Source organism: Neodiprion lecontei, chromosome 2 (genome assembly GCF_021901455.1).
Source record: "Neodiprion lecontei isolate iyNeoLeco1 chromosome 2, iyNeoLeco1.1, whole genome shotgun sequence".
NCBI lineage: Eukaryota > Metazoa > Arthropoda > Insecta > Hymenoptera > Diprionidae > Neodiprion > Neodiprion lecontei.
In genome coordinates, this window is record NC_060261.1 from 21,732,055 (window position 1) to 21,747,731 (window position 15,677).

General features: G+C 44.8%; 1 protein-coding gene across 1 annotated transcript; it reads left to right on the plus strand.

Annotated features, from left to right (window-relative positions):
* The first annotated feature begins 12,937 nt into the window (after positions 1–12,937).
* LOC124292991 (caldesmon-like) lies at positions 12,938–15,313 on the plus strand. The gene has a single exon (XM_046731884.1). The coding sequence runs from the start codon at positions 12,938–12,940 to the stop codon at positions 15,311–15,313; it is 2,376 nt and encodes a 791-aa protein (XP_046587840.1).
* Positions 15,314–15,677: the final 364 nt, after the last annotated feature.

Here is a 15,677-nt window from a genome sequence, read left to right on the forward strand (position 1 = left end):
GACGCATCTGTTAATGCACCTACGAGGACAAAAGACCGATCAACCAATGACGACTGACGCCCAGGAGCAGACGGAACCACTGAATAAAATAATTTACCACGTTCCGTCACAGTCAATTCACTTTCCAGAAAATTTAGACTTGAATTCTGACATAGAGTTGAAGAAGCTCGAGGAAAGAGCACAACAGAGAGCAAAAGATCTTAACTTGGTTTAGTGAACGCCGCTAAGATCTTTTACGGAAATAAAACTTATTTCCTTCAAATAAGGAGGGGGGTGTGACGTCCCCGGAAGAACGTCTACCATATACATATTTTTCCTATTATCATACTAGAACTGTTGCTCTCTTACCTCGAGTATACTACTATTAGCATAACACATACCTGTATCATACCTAAGATGTAGGAATACATTATAATATCTCATAAGCGAAGAGCAGGGCAACATGGCGTACCCGGCAGAAAGCACCAGGCAGCAAGCCATATTCACAGTCGTGCTAAGAGGCCGCCATCTTGGCTCGCCCGCTCATCATATACTACACTATGAGAAATACACGCACATCGCGCTACTCAGGAATGTACACATATATATGCATACTCATAATTATCATGCCGTCTTATTACGAATGATAAAATAAACGATATAATAAACAATCGTATAAACTTACCCATAAATATAATATACTCATATTCATATTACATAAAAGGAGTACACGTCATCGACGCGCAAAAGGGAAACCTTATCCCTTCATCCGAAATACGCCTTCAGCAGGCCTACGTGACATTCCGCACGTCCAGCGCTCGACCACGTGCACTTCTTAGAAATAACCACATTTGTTAGAATAAATAAATAACTGTAACCAGAGCGGCCAGCGGGACTCGAAGCACTTAAACAAAGGTTCGTAGGCGAACCCTAACATAAACACCCGCTGAGCGTTCATCCTAGTGAAGATAAGATTTTGCATAGTTAAGATACGCTCTAGACTAAACAGCCCCGAACCTCGGTACACTAAACAGACGGAAGCAATAAATCGTCCAAGTACCGAGAAGCACTTAAGAAGAAACATCGACACGGCGATCCGATACCCGAGGAGAAACTGAGCCAAACAATTCCAGCCCAGGCCGACGGACCGACGCCAACTCAGAACAAAGGCCAAGGGTCGAGCGGGAAAAACCTGTTCTACTCGACCGCCATAAACAGGGATGAAAGCCAGACCCGCACTTAGCCAGGAACCGGTTTACAACAGGGCCATAAACCAGACAACCCTCACAGCATGACGTCAGGCCCCGAACACGTGCAAGCAGGCAGGCAGCGACAAGCCGGCGCCGGACCCCAAACACGTGCACGCAGGCAGGCAGCAACAGGTCGGACCTAACGGGACTCCGCCAACAAAGAGCCGCATTCCAAGGCTCTGACGTCACGCGCGCCTACGTGACACCGAGCGCGTCAAGGCAGGCCAGCGGCGCGCGCACCATCGCCCCGCGCATGCGCACCAGGACACTCGAGAGCTGAGACGGTCGACGCTTCGCACCCTGGACATCACTTCTCATCCGCGCTTCAAGCAGACCAGTCGAGTTCTTGTAAATCTCTACGAGTTACACAGTTAGCTTGCACGTTTAGAACTTGTACACATTCGCTAGTTCTTGTAAATCTCTACGAGTCGCACAGTTGACTTGCACGTTTAGAACTAGTATACATTCGCTATAGCTTAAGCGCTCTGTTTAACGTAAACTCTCAATATACGCGACTAGAATATTAAATATTGTACCTTTTTCGAATTATCTGTAACAATATACTAAACACAAAGATTTATTTCATCGAGTTCTCATTTCTTGAACCTAAAACTAGAGTCAGTGAATATTCCAAGGTAATTCCCTTTTACCCACATTAACATTGGTTGTTAGCGGAGACGCTGACTTAATTAAGCTTGTAAAACTAGCTTTTCCAAGTTAATTAACTCCTACCCCTTTCTATAATCGGTAGATGTCAAAGTCCAGTAAACGTCACGGTCGTAAGAATAGACATCGCGCAGGCCGACGACTACGGGCTAAGAAGCAAGCTATATTACAAGCCAGAATCAAACGTATCAACGGTCCAGTAGAGATCCTTCCGATCTATACACAACCTAGCTCTAACGAAGAATCGGGCTCTTTCTCGTCGCACGCATCCAGCCAACCCAAGGTTGACCACCCGTTCTCAACTCACGGCGTAGAACGTGAAGTCATACAGACGGTTACTAGAGTCAGCGAGGGGCTGTTATACGAGCAAATCGACATTAGAAGGAAGCTGTTCCCGGTACCAACCGTATACGACTGGGTAGAAGAGCCGGAAGTTATCGACCTGGACTCCGAACCAGAGACCATCTACCTCGACTAAAGGTAAGACGCTCATTTACGTTACCCCATATCATCCTAAACGACGAATATAATCCATAGCGGGGGCCCGGGTCCCTCAAATAAAACAGGGCTCCGTTATTGCAGTGTCGCTCCGCGTGCGTCAACGTTAAGAATTGTTTTTTTTTGTTGACTAGTGCGTCTGGGACGTCACACTTACGGAGAAGTTCGGACAGCTGTGTGTCCTCTACAGGACCTAACCGCGGTTCATCCATTTTCGAACGGCCCGTCGCTTCGTTAGTGTCCCTAATTTTAACGTCTGTCACGCTCGCGGAGAGCTGTGCAGGATTTTTAGAATCGTCTACCTTGCTCGTTTTGAACTGCGTAGGATATTTGATTTCTTCTACTATGCCTTTTGTTGGCTGTGTAGGATGTGGTACGTCTTGCGCGGGGCCCTCGGTCGGGTTGTGCCGCCGCGTTTTTGTATTTGCGTTCGCGATTTCTTTCGCCTCGAGCTCGGCGAGCCTGGCAAGTTTCTTTTGAACTTCTTCGGATAGCCCCGCGTCTTTACTCGATTCAATCGCGCGCTGTTTTTTCTCTAATTCAGCTTCTTGTTGTCTGAATTGTTCGCTAAGATGTTTTGACTTCTTATCTATTTCTGCTTGACGTTCCTCTAACGCTTCCCTTTCTTTTTGGAGCCTCTTTTCCTTATTGGAAACCTCCTGCTTTATGAATTCTATATCGGTCTCCGTGTATTTGAGTTGTAAGCTGTCATCTACTGATGCGCCGCTTTCCTTTTTGCCACCTGTTCTAGTTTCGATAGGCATATTGGTTTCGCGTGTGAATCTTTATCCTATTTATAGAAATAATCTCAAGCGTGTGGAGTCCCCGTGTGATTCGCTTTTATTGTATTTGTCGAGCGTTATTTCACGATTCCGTCCGTAGTTTGTGCGTTCGTCCCGATCGCGTTCTTTGCGGCTGAGGTGAGTTTTCTTGCTACTCCCGTTACGCGTGTGTTGCGAAGTTCGGTTCACTGTCTTTGCTACTTTCGCGGATCTCGTCTTTAATAACTCGCACCGATTATTTTTAGTTGAATTCGGATTTTAACAAAATCAATTTTTAAACGAATCCCACCGCTGCCACCAGAAATTTTATTGCCTGTGACGTCCCAGACGCACTAGTCAACAAAAAAAAACAATTCTTAACGTTGACGCACGCGGAGCGACACTGCAATAACGGAGCCCTGTTTTATTTGAGGGACCCGGGCCCCCGCTATGGATTATATTCGTCGTTTAGGATGATATGGGGTAACGTAAATGAGCGTCTTACCTTTAGTCGAGGTAGATGGTCTCTGGTTCGGAGTCCAGGTCGATAACTTCCGGCTCTTCTACCCAGTCGTATACGGTTGGTACAGGGAACAGCTTCCTCCTAATGTCGATTTGCTCGTATAACAGCCCCTCGCTGACTCTAGTAACCGTCTGTATGACTTCACGTTCTACGCCGTGAGTTGAGAACGGGTGGTCAACCTTGGGTTGGCTGGATGCGTGCGACGAGAAAGAGCCCGATTCTTCGTTAGAGCTAGGTTGTGTATAGATCGGAAGGATCTCTACTGGACCGTTGATACGTTTGATTCTGGCTTGTAATATAGCTTGCTTCTTAGCCCGTAGTCGTCGGCCTGCGCGATGTCTATTCTTACGACCGTGACGTTTACTGGACTTTGACATCTACCGATTATAGAAAGGGGTAGGAGTTAATTAACTTGGAAAAGCTAGTTTTACAAGCTTAATTAAGTCAGCGTCTCCGCTAACAACCAATGTTAATGTGGGTAAAAGGGAATTACCTTGGAATATTCACTGACTCTAGTTTTAGGTTCAAGAAATGAGAACTCGATGAAATAAATCTTTGTGTTTAGTATATTGTTACAGATAATTCGAAAAAGGTACAATGTTTAATATTCTAGTCGCGTATATTAAGAGTTTACGTTAAACAGAGCGCTTAAGCTATAGCGAATGTATACTAGTTCTAAACGTGCAAGTCAACTGTGCGACTCGTAGAGATTTACAAGAACTAGCGAATGTGTACAAGTTCTAAACGTGCAAGCTAACTGTGTAACTCGTAGAGATTTACAAGAACTCGACTGGTCTGCTTGAAGCGCGGATGAGAAGTGATGTCCAGGGTGCGAAGCGTCGACCGTCTCAGCTCTCGAGTGTCCTGGTGCGCATGCGCGGGGCGATGGTGCGCGCGCCGCTGGCCTGCCTTGACGCGCTCGGTGTCACGTAGGCGCGCGTGACGTCAGAGCCTTGGAATGCGGCTCTTTGTTGGCGGGGTCCCGTTAGGTCCGACCTGTTGCTGCCTGCCTGCGTGCACGTGTTCGGGGTCCGGCGCCGACTTGTCGCTGCCTGCCTGCTTGCACGTGTTCGGGGCCTGACGTCATGCTGTGAGGGTTGTCTGGTTTATGGCCCTGTTGTAAACCGGTCCCTGGCTAAGTGCGGTTCTGGCTTTCATCCCTGTTTATGGCGGTCGAGTAGAACAGGTTTTTCCCGCTCGACCCTTGGCCTTTGTTCTGAGTTGGCGTCGGTCCGTCGGCCTGGGCTGGAATTGTTTGGCTCAGTTTCTCCTCGGGTATCGGATCGCCGTGTCGATGTTTCCTCTTAAGTGCTTCTCGGTACTTGGACGATTTATTGCTTCCGTCTGTTTATTGTACCGAGGTCCGGGGCTGTTTAGTCTAGAGCGTATCTTAACTATGCAAAATCTTATCTTTACTAGGATGAACGCTCAGCGGGTGTTTATGTTAGGGTTCGCCTACGAACCTTTGTTTAAGTGCTTCGAGTCCCGCTGGCCGCTCTGGTTACAGTTATTTATTTATTCTAACAAATGTGGTTATTCCTAAGAAGTGCACGTGGTCGAGCGCTGGACGTGCGGAATGTCACGTAGGCCTGCTGAAGGCGTATTTCGGATGAAGGGATAAGGTTTCCCTTTTGCGCGTCGATGACGTGTACTCCTTTTATGTAATACATATATGAGTATATTATATTTATGGGTAAGTTTATACGATTGTTTATTATATCGTTTATTTTATCATTCGTAATAAGACGGCATGATAATTATGAGTATGCATATATATGTGTACATTCCTAAATAGCGCGATGTGCGTGTATTTCTCATAGTGTAGTATATGATGAGCGGGCGAGCCAAGATGGCGGCCTCTTAGCACGACTGTGAATATGGCTTGCTGCCTGGTGCTTTCTGCCGGGTACGCCATGTTGCCTTGCTCTTCGCTTATGAGATATTATAATGTATTCCTACATCTTAGGTATGATACAGGTATGTGTTATGCTAATAGTAGTATACTCGAGGTAAGAGAGCAACAGTTCTAGTATGATAATAGGAAAAATATGTATATGGTAGACGTTCTTCCGGGGACGTCACAAAGCAATAATTTGATTTCTGACATGTCTTACAAGACAGATTAATTTAGAATTAACGTATGTAAAAATATTCATATTCCTGGCCGTTATAAACATTAACACGATTCACAATTCCATCAGTTTTACACAATTCATCAACCCTATTGGATACGCAATTTTTATTAAAATCCCTAGCATCAACTTTTCCCCATAAAATTATGCTGCTGCCAATAAATGAGGAAAAATATATCTCATTCACGAATGCGTTGATGGAACAATAATGTGCTCGAGATTCATCGATTCGTTTTGATTTTTATGGCTAGCAGCATCCTTTCCATAAACTTTTCACATATTGGAATGATGCAGATAAACATACAACGCGTAAATTCTGCAATAAGCAGACTCAGTTCAGTTTGATGACTGGCAACGACGTTTTCCCCATGAATACGTTGATTGCTGGGAGAAGCTCGATGAAACTCAGCTACCTGCAAAGAAGCATTTCCACTCACACCTATGTAATGCAAATATCTCAAACGACGATTACAAGCATGCTAAAAATGTTTGGGAAGAATTCCATTCAGAGCCAATGAAGAACTATAGAGATGGATAAATGCAAAACGGTGATCTGACCAGATGTCTCAAAACATGTGATTTAGATTCGTTGCACTACTACACAATGCCGGGACTTGCTTTTGACGCTATGCTCAAATACACGGGAGTAAATTTACAATATTCTGATCGACACGCTCGGGCCAATAACAGGTTTGTGGGAAAAGATTTTGACCCTAGCAACGTGGAATCGTATCTCATGTATTTTGACGTGAAAAATCTATACGGTTCGTTCGAGTGGTGGCATAATCCTATCGATAAATCAACCCACTCGGACGATCCATCGATTGGTTACATCCTGAACCGATAGATATCCGAATATCCTATAGAGCTTGACAAGAATCATAAAGATTTGAATTATTTTGTCTCGAGCATTTCACCCCTCGGGTTCTGATGAAGGAGGGAAGCAATGGAAAAATTATGAGCGAATTCATCGGGGATCCAAGTAAAACTGAGCACATTTACCATCAAAGTGAGCAAACGTGTTAAGGATGCCGAAAGTGCAACGTTGAAAACCGTCACGTTCAACGGTTATAAGCATCGCATGGGGAGGCTTACAAAGAGTTGGTCCATACCACACTGCCTAATACGTAGTAAAAAACATGAAGTTAGTCCCATTGTACTGAAAAATTGACGTTGAGTTGGCAAGAGTGTGATATGCAACTGGTACCTGGACAAACAGACGCAATTGAGGGGTTTACCACCGCCCCCACAATAAACTGACCATAGGATAGAACTGAGGGCATAGAACTGCGGTAAGGACAACCCATCATCAAATAGAGATAGTTCTTTAACAATACAATAGATCCGTGCGAAACTATACACATTCACCACCACGGATGGAGACCAAAACGATACATATCAACATCATCAAAGTGAGCAAACGTGTCAAGGTATGCGAAAACTGCAACGATAAATAACATCACGTTTAATGATTATAAGAACCGTCTGAGGGGCGTACCAAGAGTTGATCTTCCCCACAGTGTTTGATACGTAGTAAAGAACGCGAGGTTAGCCCAAATGTACTGAAAAATTGATCAGGAGTTGACAAGACGGTAATATGCAACCGATACCTGGGCAACTAGGCACCAGAACTTTGAGGGTGAGCTGCAACCCCGCAATAAACTAGACGTAGGCTGGAACTTAGGGCATAGAACCGTTGTAAATATATGCGTTTGACACCCAGGGCGATCCTTCATGAAGGAGAGACGTTTCGCCAGCAATACGATATTGAGCAGATCGAAGTTTCAAAATTCGAATACCATGTAAATTCATGTATTCATTGATTATTTATTTATTTATTATTGATATATTGAGCGAATATCCATATTTATTCGTTTACCACGAGAAAAAATTTCAGACAATGGAAAAAAGTTTCCAGAAAACGAAAAAAAGTTTTCCAAAAACTTTTCTCCCATTTGATCGTGTTTGAGAACAAGAGAAGGAAATGGCTCGGATGGCTTTGTTAAAGGGCCAAACTGTGTCTGTGAGAATAAAAGATATATTTTCAAGAGAATATAGTGACTGACATAAGACAAGGCAATTAATGCAATTGGAAGAATAAGAGTGGTATTATAACGTAGCGTGAGTAGGTCGGTATTGAAACTGTGAAGTAAAGAAATAGCATTAGTTCGTTGTTGGTTGAGGAGGTTCGTCTAGGGATGTAGACACAAGTTGGTTATTTTCCAATGTAAGTAGACAATATCCAGGCTGTAAGAAAACAGTACACATAATGCGTATTATGAATGTAATCGAACGAGTCGACTAGAGAAAAGAGCGCGAACTAGGAGCTGCGGACCATTCGTGCAATCTTGTTCAGTGTGTGGATTAAATGCTCTCAAGAAGGTTCTACAAACTAGGTGCCTTGAATGATCTCAGGAAGGTTGCACGAACTGGGTGCCTTGAACGAGTACACGAACTAGGTGCTTGAAAGGATCTCAGGAAGGTTGCACGAACTATGTGCCTTGAATGGGTGCACGAACTAGGTGCTTGAAAGGATCTCAGGAAGGTTGCACGAACTAGGTGCCCTGAATGAGTGCACGAACTAGGTGCTTGAAAGAATCTCAGGAAGGTTGCACGAACTGGGTGCCTTGAATGATCTCAGGAAGGTTGCACGAACTAGCTGCGTTGACGACGGTGCACGAACTCGGTGCGTTGACAACAGTGCACGAAGCAGGTCGGCTAGAACAAACAATGCACGAACTCGGTGCGATAAAGTAACAGAGGGTACTCAGTGTCAACCTGTGAGTCAACCAAAATATGGGGTCTTGTAACTCTCGATGCTGAACAAACTCGGCGGTGGTCAGACTAGAAGTGAGCGCCGCTTCGCGGTGACGCTTTTATATGGGGTGGTTGGTCGTATCATGGAGCGTTCAGCAGTCGAACGGTGACGTCACAATTCTGTGAATAGCGACAGACAGATTATCTGCTTCCTTGCAGAATTATACTCTTAGGTGCTCATTCACTCATTGTAGACAAAAGCGAATTCGACAGCGTAAATCCATACATACAGAAAGTTACCAGTCCAATCAGAAAAAAAGCAAAGATGTAGCCAAGGTTTTTCAAACAGATTGACACGTGAAAAAAGTTTCAGAAAATGAAAAAAAGTTTTCAGAAAATGGAAAAAAGTTTCCAGAAACCGGAAAAAAATTTCCGAAATTGAAAAAAAGTTCACCAAAAAATAGAATGAACATTAATCGTATCAAAAAATTAAAGATTATTGTTACTATGACTATTATCATCATCATTATAATCATTATCATTATAATTATTATTATCATTATTGGACGACGGCGACGAGGATGGAAAGAAAACTTTTTTTTTATTTTTTTTCGTTTTCTGACAACTTGTTTTACGTGTTAATCAAATGGGAAAAAAGTTTTTGGAAAACTTTTTTTCGTTTTCTGGAAACTTTTTTCCATTGTCTGAAATTTTTTCTCGTGGTAAACGAATAAATATGGATATTCGCTCAATATATCAATAATAAATAAATAAATAATCAATGAATACATGAATTTACATGGTATTCGAATTTTGAAACTTCGATCTGCTCAATATCGTATTGCTGGCGAAACGTCTCTCCTTCATGAAGGATCGCCCTGGGTGTCAAACGCATATATTTACAACGGTTCTATGCCCTAAGTTCCAGCCTACGTCTAGTTTATTGCGGGGTTGCAGCTCACCCTCAAAGTTCTGGTGCCTAGTTGCCCAGGTATCGGTTGCATATTACCGTCTTGTCAACTCCTGATCAATTTTTCAGTACATTTGGGCTAACCTCGCGTTCTTTACTACGTATCAAACACTGTGGGGAAGATCAACTCTTGGTACGCCCCTCAGACGGTTCTTATAATCATTAAACGTGATGTTATTTATCGTTGCAGTTTTCGCATACCTTGACACGTTTGCTCACTTTGATGATGTTGATATGTATCGTTTTGGTCTCCATCCGTGGTGGTGAATGTGTATAGTTTCGCACGGATCTATTGTATTGTTAAAGAACTATCTCTATTTGATGATGGGTTGTCCTTACCGCAGTTCTATGCCCTCAGTTCTATCCTATGGTCAGTTTATTGTGGGGGCGGTGGTAAACCCCTCAATTGCGTCTGTTTGTCCAGGTACCAGTTGCATATCACACTCTTGCCAACTCAACGTCAATTTTTCAGTACAATGGGACTAACTTCATGTTTTTTACTACGTATTAGGCAGTGTGGTATGGACCAACTCTTTGTAAGCCTCCCCATGCGATGCTTATAACCGTTGAACGTGACGGTTTTCAACGTTGCACTTTCGGCATCCTTAACACGTTTGCTCACTTTGATGGTAAATGTGCTCAGTTTTACTTGGATCCCCGATGAATTCGCTCATAATTTTTCCATTGCTTCCCTCCTTCATCAGAACCCGAGGGGTGAAATGCTCGAGACAAAATAATTCAAATCTTTATGATTCTTGTCAAGCTCTATAGGATATTCGGATATCTATCGGTTCAGGTGTGACGTCCCCGGAAGAACGTCTACCATATACATATTTTTCCTATTATCATACTAAAACTGTTGCTCTCTTACCTCGAGTATACTACTATTAGCATAACACATACCTGTATCATACCTAAGATGTAGGAATACATTATAATATCTCATAAGCGAAGAGCAAGGCAACATGGCGTACCCGGCAGAAAGCACCAGGCAGCAAGCCATATTCACAGTCGTGCTAAGAGGCCGCCATCTTGGCTCGCCCGCTCATCATATATTACACTATGAGAAATACACGCACATCGCGCTATTCAGGAATGTACACATATATATGCATACTCATAATTATCATGCCGTCTTATTACGAATGATAAAATAAACGATATAATAAACAATCGTATAAACTTACCCATAAATATAATATACTCATATTCATATTACATAAAAGGAGTACACGTCATCAACGCGCAAAAGGGAAACCTTATCCCTTCATCCAAAATACGCCTTCAGCAGGCCTACGTGACATTCCGCACGTCCAGCGCTCGACCACGTGCACTTCTTAGAAATAACCACATTTGTCAGAATAAATAAATAACTGTAACCAGAGCGGCCAGCGGGACTCGAAGCACTTAAACAAAGGTTCGTAGGCGAACCCTAACATAAACACCCGCTGAGCGTTCATCCTAGTAAAGATATGATTTTGCATAGTTAAGATACGCTCTAGACTAAACAGCCCCGAACCTCGGTACGCTAAACAGACGGAAGCAATAAATCGTCCAAGTACCGAGAAGCACTTAAGAAGAAACATCGACACGGCGATCCGATACCCGAGGAGAAACTGAGCCAAACAATTCCAGCCCAGGCCGACGGACCGACGCCAACTCAGAACAAAGGCCAAGGGTCGAGCGGGAAAAACCTGTTCTACTCGACCGCCATAAACAGGGATGAAAGCCAGACCCGCACTTAGCCAGGGACCGGTTTACAGCAGGGCCATAAACCAGACAACCCTCACAGCATGACGTCAGGCCCCGAACACGTGCAAGCAGGCAGGCAGCGACAAGTCGGCGCCGGACCCCGAACACGTGCACGCAGGCAGGCAGCAACAGGTCGGACCTAACGGGACCTCGCCAACAAAGAGCCGCATTCCAAGGCTCTGACGTCACGCGCGCCTACGTGACACCGAGCGCGTCAAGGCAGGCCAGCGGCGCGCGCACCATCGCCCCGCGCATGCGCACCAGGACACTCGAGAGCTGAGACGGTCGACGCTTCGCACCCTGGACATCACTTCTCATCCGCGCTTCAAGCAGACCAGTCGAGTTCTTGTAAATCTCTACGAGTTACACAGTTAGCTTGCACGTTTAGAACTTGTACACATTCGCTAGTTCTTGTAAATCTCTACGAGTCGCACAGTTGACTTGCACGTTTAGAACTAGTATACATTCGCTATAGCTTAAGCGCTCTGTTTAACGTAAACTCTTAATATACGCGACTAGAATATTAAACATTGTACCTTTTTCGAATTATCTGTAACAATATACTAAACACAAAGATTTATTTCATCGAGTTCTCATTTCTTGAACCTAAAACTAGAGTCAGTGAATATTCCAAGGTAATTCCCTTTTACCCACATTAACATTGGTTGTTAGCGGAGACGCTGACTTAATTAAGCTTGTAAAACTAGCTTTTCCAAGTTAATTAACTCCTACCCCTTTCTATAATCGGTAGATGTCAAAGTCCAGTAAACGTCACGGTCGTAAGAATAGACATCGCGCAGGCCGACGACTACGGGCTAAGAAGCAAGCTATATTACAAGCCAGAATCAAACGTATCAACGGTCCAGTAGAGATCCTTCCGATCTATACACAACCTAGCTCTAACGAAGAATCGGGCTCTTTCTCGTCGCACGCATCCAGCCAACCCAAGGTTGACCACCCGTTCTCAACTCACGGCGTAGAACGTGAAGTCATACAGACGGTTACTAGAGTCAGCGAGGGGCTGTTATACGAGCAAATCGACATTAGGAGGAAGCTGTTCCCTGTACCAACCGTATACGACTGGGTAGAAGAGCCGGAAGTTATCGACCTGGACTCCGAACCAGAGACCATCTACCTCGACTAAAGGTAAGACGCTCATTTACGTTACCCCATATCATCCTAAACGACGAATATAATCCATAGCGGGGGCCCGGGTCCCTCAAATAAAACAGGGCTCCGTTATTGCAGTGTCGCTCCGCGTGCGTCAACGTTAAGAATTGTTTTTTTTTTGTTGACTAGTGCGTCTGGGACGTCACAGGCAATAAAATTTCTGGTGGCAGCGGTGGGATTCGTTTAAAAATTGATTCTGTTAAAATCCGAATTCAACTAAAAATAATCGGTGCGAGTTATTAAAGACGAGATCCGCGAAAGTAGCAAAGACAGTGAACCGAACTTCGCAACACACGCGTAACGGGAGTAGCAAGAAAACTCACCTCAGCCGCAAAGAACGCGATCGGGACGAACGCACAAACTACGGACGGAATCGTGAAATAACGCTCGACAAATACAATAAAAGCGAATCACACGGGGACTCCACACGCTTGAGATTATTTCTATAAATAGGATAAAGATTCACACGCGAAACCAATATGCCTATCGAAACTAGAACAGGTAGCAAAAAGGAAAGCGGCGCATCAGTAGATGATAGCTTACAACTCAAATACACGGAGACCGATATAGAATTCATAAAACAGGAGGTTTCCAATAAGGAAAAGAGGCTCCAAAAAGAAAGGGAAGCGTTAGAGGAACGTCAAGCAGAAATAGATAAGAAGTCAAAACATCTTAGCGAACAATTCAGACAACAAGAAGCTGAATTAGAGAAAAAACAGCGCGCGATTGAATCGAGTAAAGACGCGGGGCTATCCGAAGAAGTTCAAAAGAAACTTGCCAGGCTCGCCGAGCTCGAGGCGAAAGAAATCGCGAACGCAAATACAAAAACGCGGCGGCACAACCCGACCGAGGGCCCCGCGCAAGACGTACCACATCCTACACAGCCAACAAAAGGCATAGTAGAAGAAATCAAATATCCTACGCAGTTCAAAACGAGCAAGGTAGACGATTCTAAAAATCCTGCACAGCTCTCCGCGAGCGTGACAGACGTTAAAATTAGGGACACTAACGAAGCGACGGGCCGTTCGAAAATGGATGAACCGCGGTTAGGTCCTGTAGAGGACACACAGCTGTCCGAACTCCTCCGTAAGAAGGCAGAAATAGATCGGGAAGTACAACTTCTCGTAGCGCAAAATTCACGCGGCACAGATAGGGCAGTTACCCAAAGCATAGAATTAGCCACAGACGCTACATTTAGGGAACCCGGTCCAGTGTGTACGCGGAGTAAGGATGAATTAAGGTTAGAAGCAGAAATTCTGCACTTCAAAAAGAAGGCAGAAAGAAAGAAAGGCGACTTAAGAAAATCCGTGGCGCCTCAAAAACCTAACCCTGTGGACAGTTACCGCCCTGATCCACTCAGCAGAGGAGCGATTGGTAGAAACGCCCTCAATTCAGAAAATGATCACATTTCAATAAAGTCAGTGGTTTCCGTCCCAACTGACGATGAAGATTTGAATTTAGAAGCAGAAGCGTTAGCTAGAGAAGCGTTGATTAGACGCATTCAAAAAGAAAACCGCGAGAAACTCAAAAATCTACGCGGAGGAATAGCAGGTCCGGACCTGGGACCTCAAGAATTAGGTGAGCCAGGCGTGCCGGAAGAACTAGCCCTCGAGAAGGACTTAGAAATACAATTACGCGAGCAAGAGATTTGGGAGCGCGAAATAGAATTGCAGGAGCAAGAACTCGCGTACCAGGCCGCGTTAGCAGATCCGTACCGGGAGAGAAGGAGGAAATTAGCTGAGCGCGAGGAACAGTTAAAGAAAAGGGAGCAGGCCCTGAAGGATAAGATCTCGGGAATCACCCGCCCCCAAGTTACTCAAGTCGTTAACACCGTGCAGGCACCCGTTCCTCCTACTCTGCCGTTAGCGGAGCAATCCATATCGGTTAAAGACGCGTTAGCGGTAGTCCCAAAATTTGACGGGAAAAACATCACCGTAATGCAATTTAATCGGGCGTGCAAGAGGGCACTCGAGATGGTAACACCCAGCTTGGAGGGGTACCTCACGCGCCTCATCAGAAGCAAGCTCGCCGATCGAGCATACGCAGTAATCGAAGACGAGAGTTTTGCAACCCTGCAAGGACTCTTGGACAAACTCACGGAAGTGTTCGCGCCCATTAGATCCGCGAATCATTACCGTGGAGAGCTTGGTCAGCTGTATAAATACGCTGATGAACACGTGCTAGATTACATAGGGAGAACCCGCGACATAAAAACGGGATTAATAGAAGCGGAACGAAGAAAGAACCGCGAGCTAACCAACGCAGAGATAATCAGGTTAGATGAGGAAGTCTGCGAAGCATTTGTCGGCGGACTACCGAGCGACTGCCGGAATGCAGTATTGATCAAAGGTTACTCCAACCTGAAGACAGCCTACGAAAGGGCTATAGATGCCAGCAAGGCATTAGAATTAGATAGAGATCGGGCTAGGAGCCGCGGCGCGAGCAGGGCCGAGAGTAATAACGCAGAGCCGTGTAAACATTGCGGCCGTAGTAATCACCTAACCGATCAGTGCCGAGCAATTAGGAGACCCGCGGTAAGCAGACCCGTGGAAAATAGAGAATCGTGTACGCTGTGCGGGCGGTCGACCCACAGCACAGCAAATTGTTACAAAAACAAACCGCCGTCGAGCCAACAGTCGACAGCGCGAAATACAAACGTAGTCGAATGTAGCTACTGCAAGAGCATAGGACATTCATACAACGAATGCCGTAAACGTAGATACCATGAAACAATTAGCCGAAACAACTCGGGAAACGGAGCAGGGCCCTCGGGGAACACTGGCAGCCCCCGAGTAACAAGGGCCAATGCCATAGAGACAGAGGAGGTGGAAACAGGTCCATCTGCCTCTACTTAAAAGGAAAAATACCTACAGTAAACTTAGATTCCAAAGATACGAAAACCGCAATAGACTTCATGATAGATACGGGAGCGGAGGCCAATATCGTAAAGGCCTCTAATGTAAAGGACTTTCGTAAAGTGAACCCCAAGAGGCGTATCACTATTATAGGAATAGGAGACGTACCACACTATAGTTTAGGAGCAACGGAATTGGAAATGTTTGGTTTCAAAACGGATTTTCACGTAGTTGAGAATACCTTTCCCATCAAAAGTGACGGTATCCTAGGGTCAGCTTTCCTTACCCAGTTCGAAGCCAATGTTAACTACGCGGACCAATGCCTCGAAGTACTGAACAAATCCGTTTATTTTAATGATAGAGA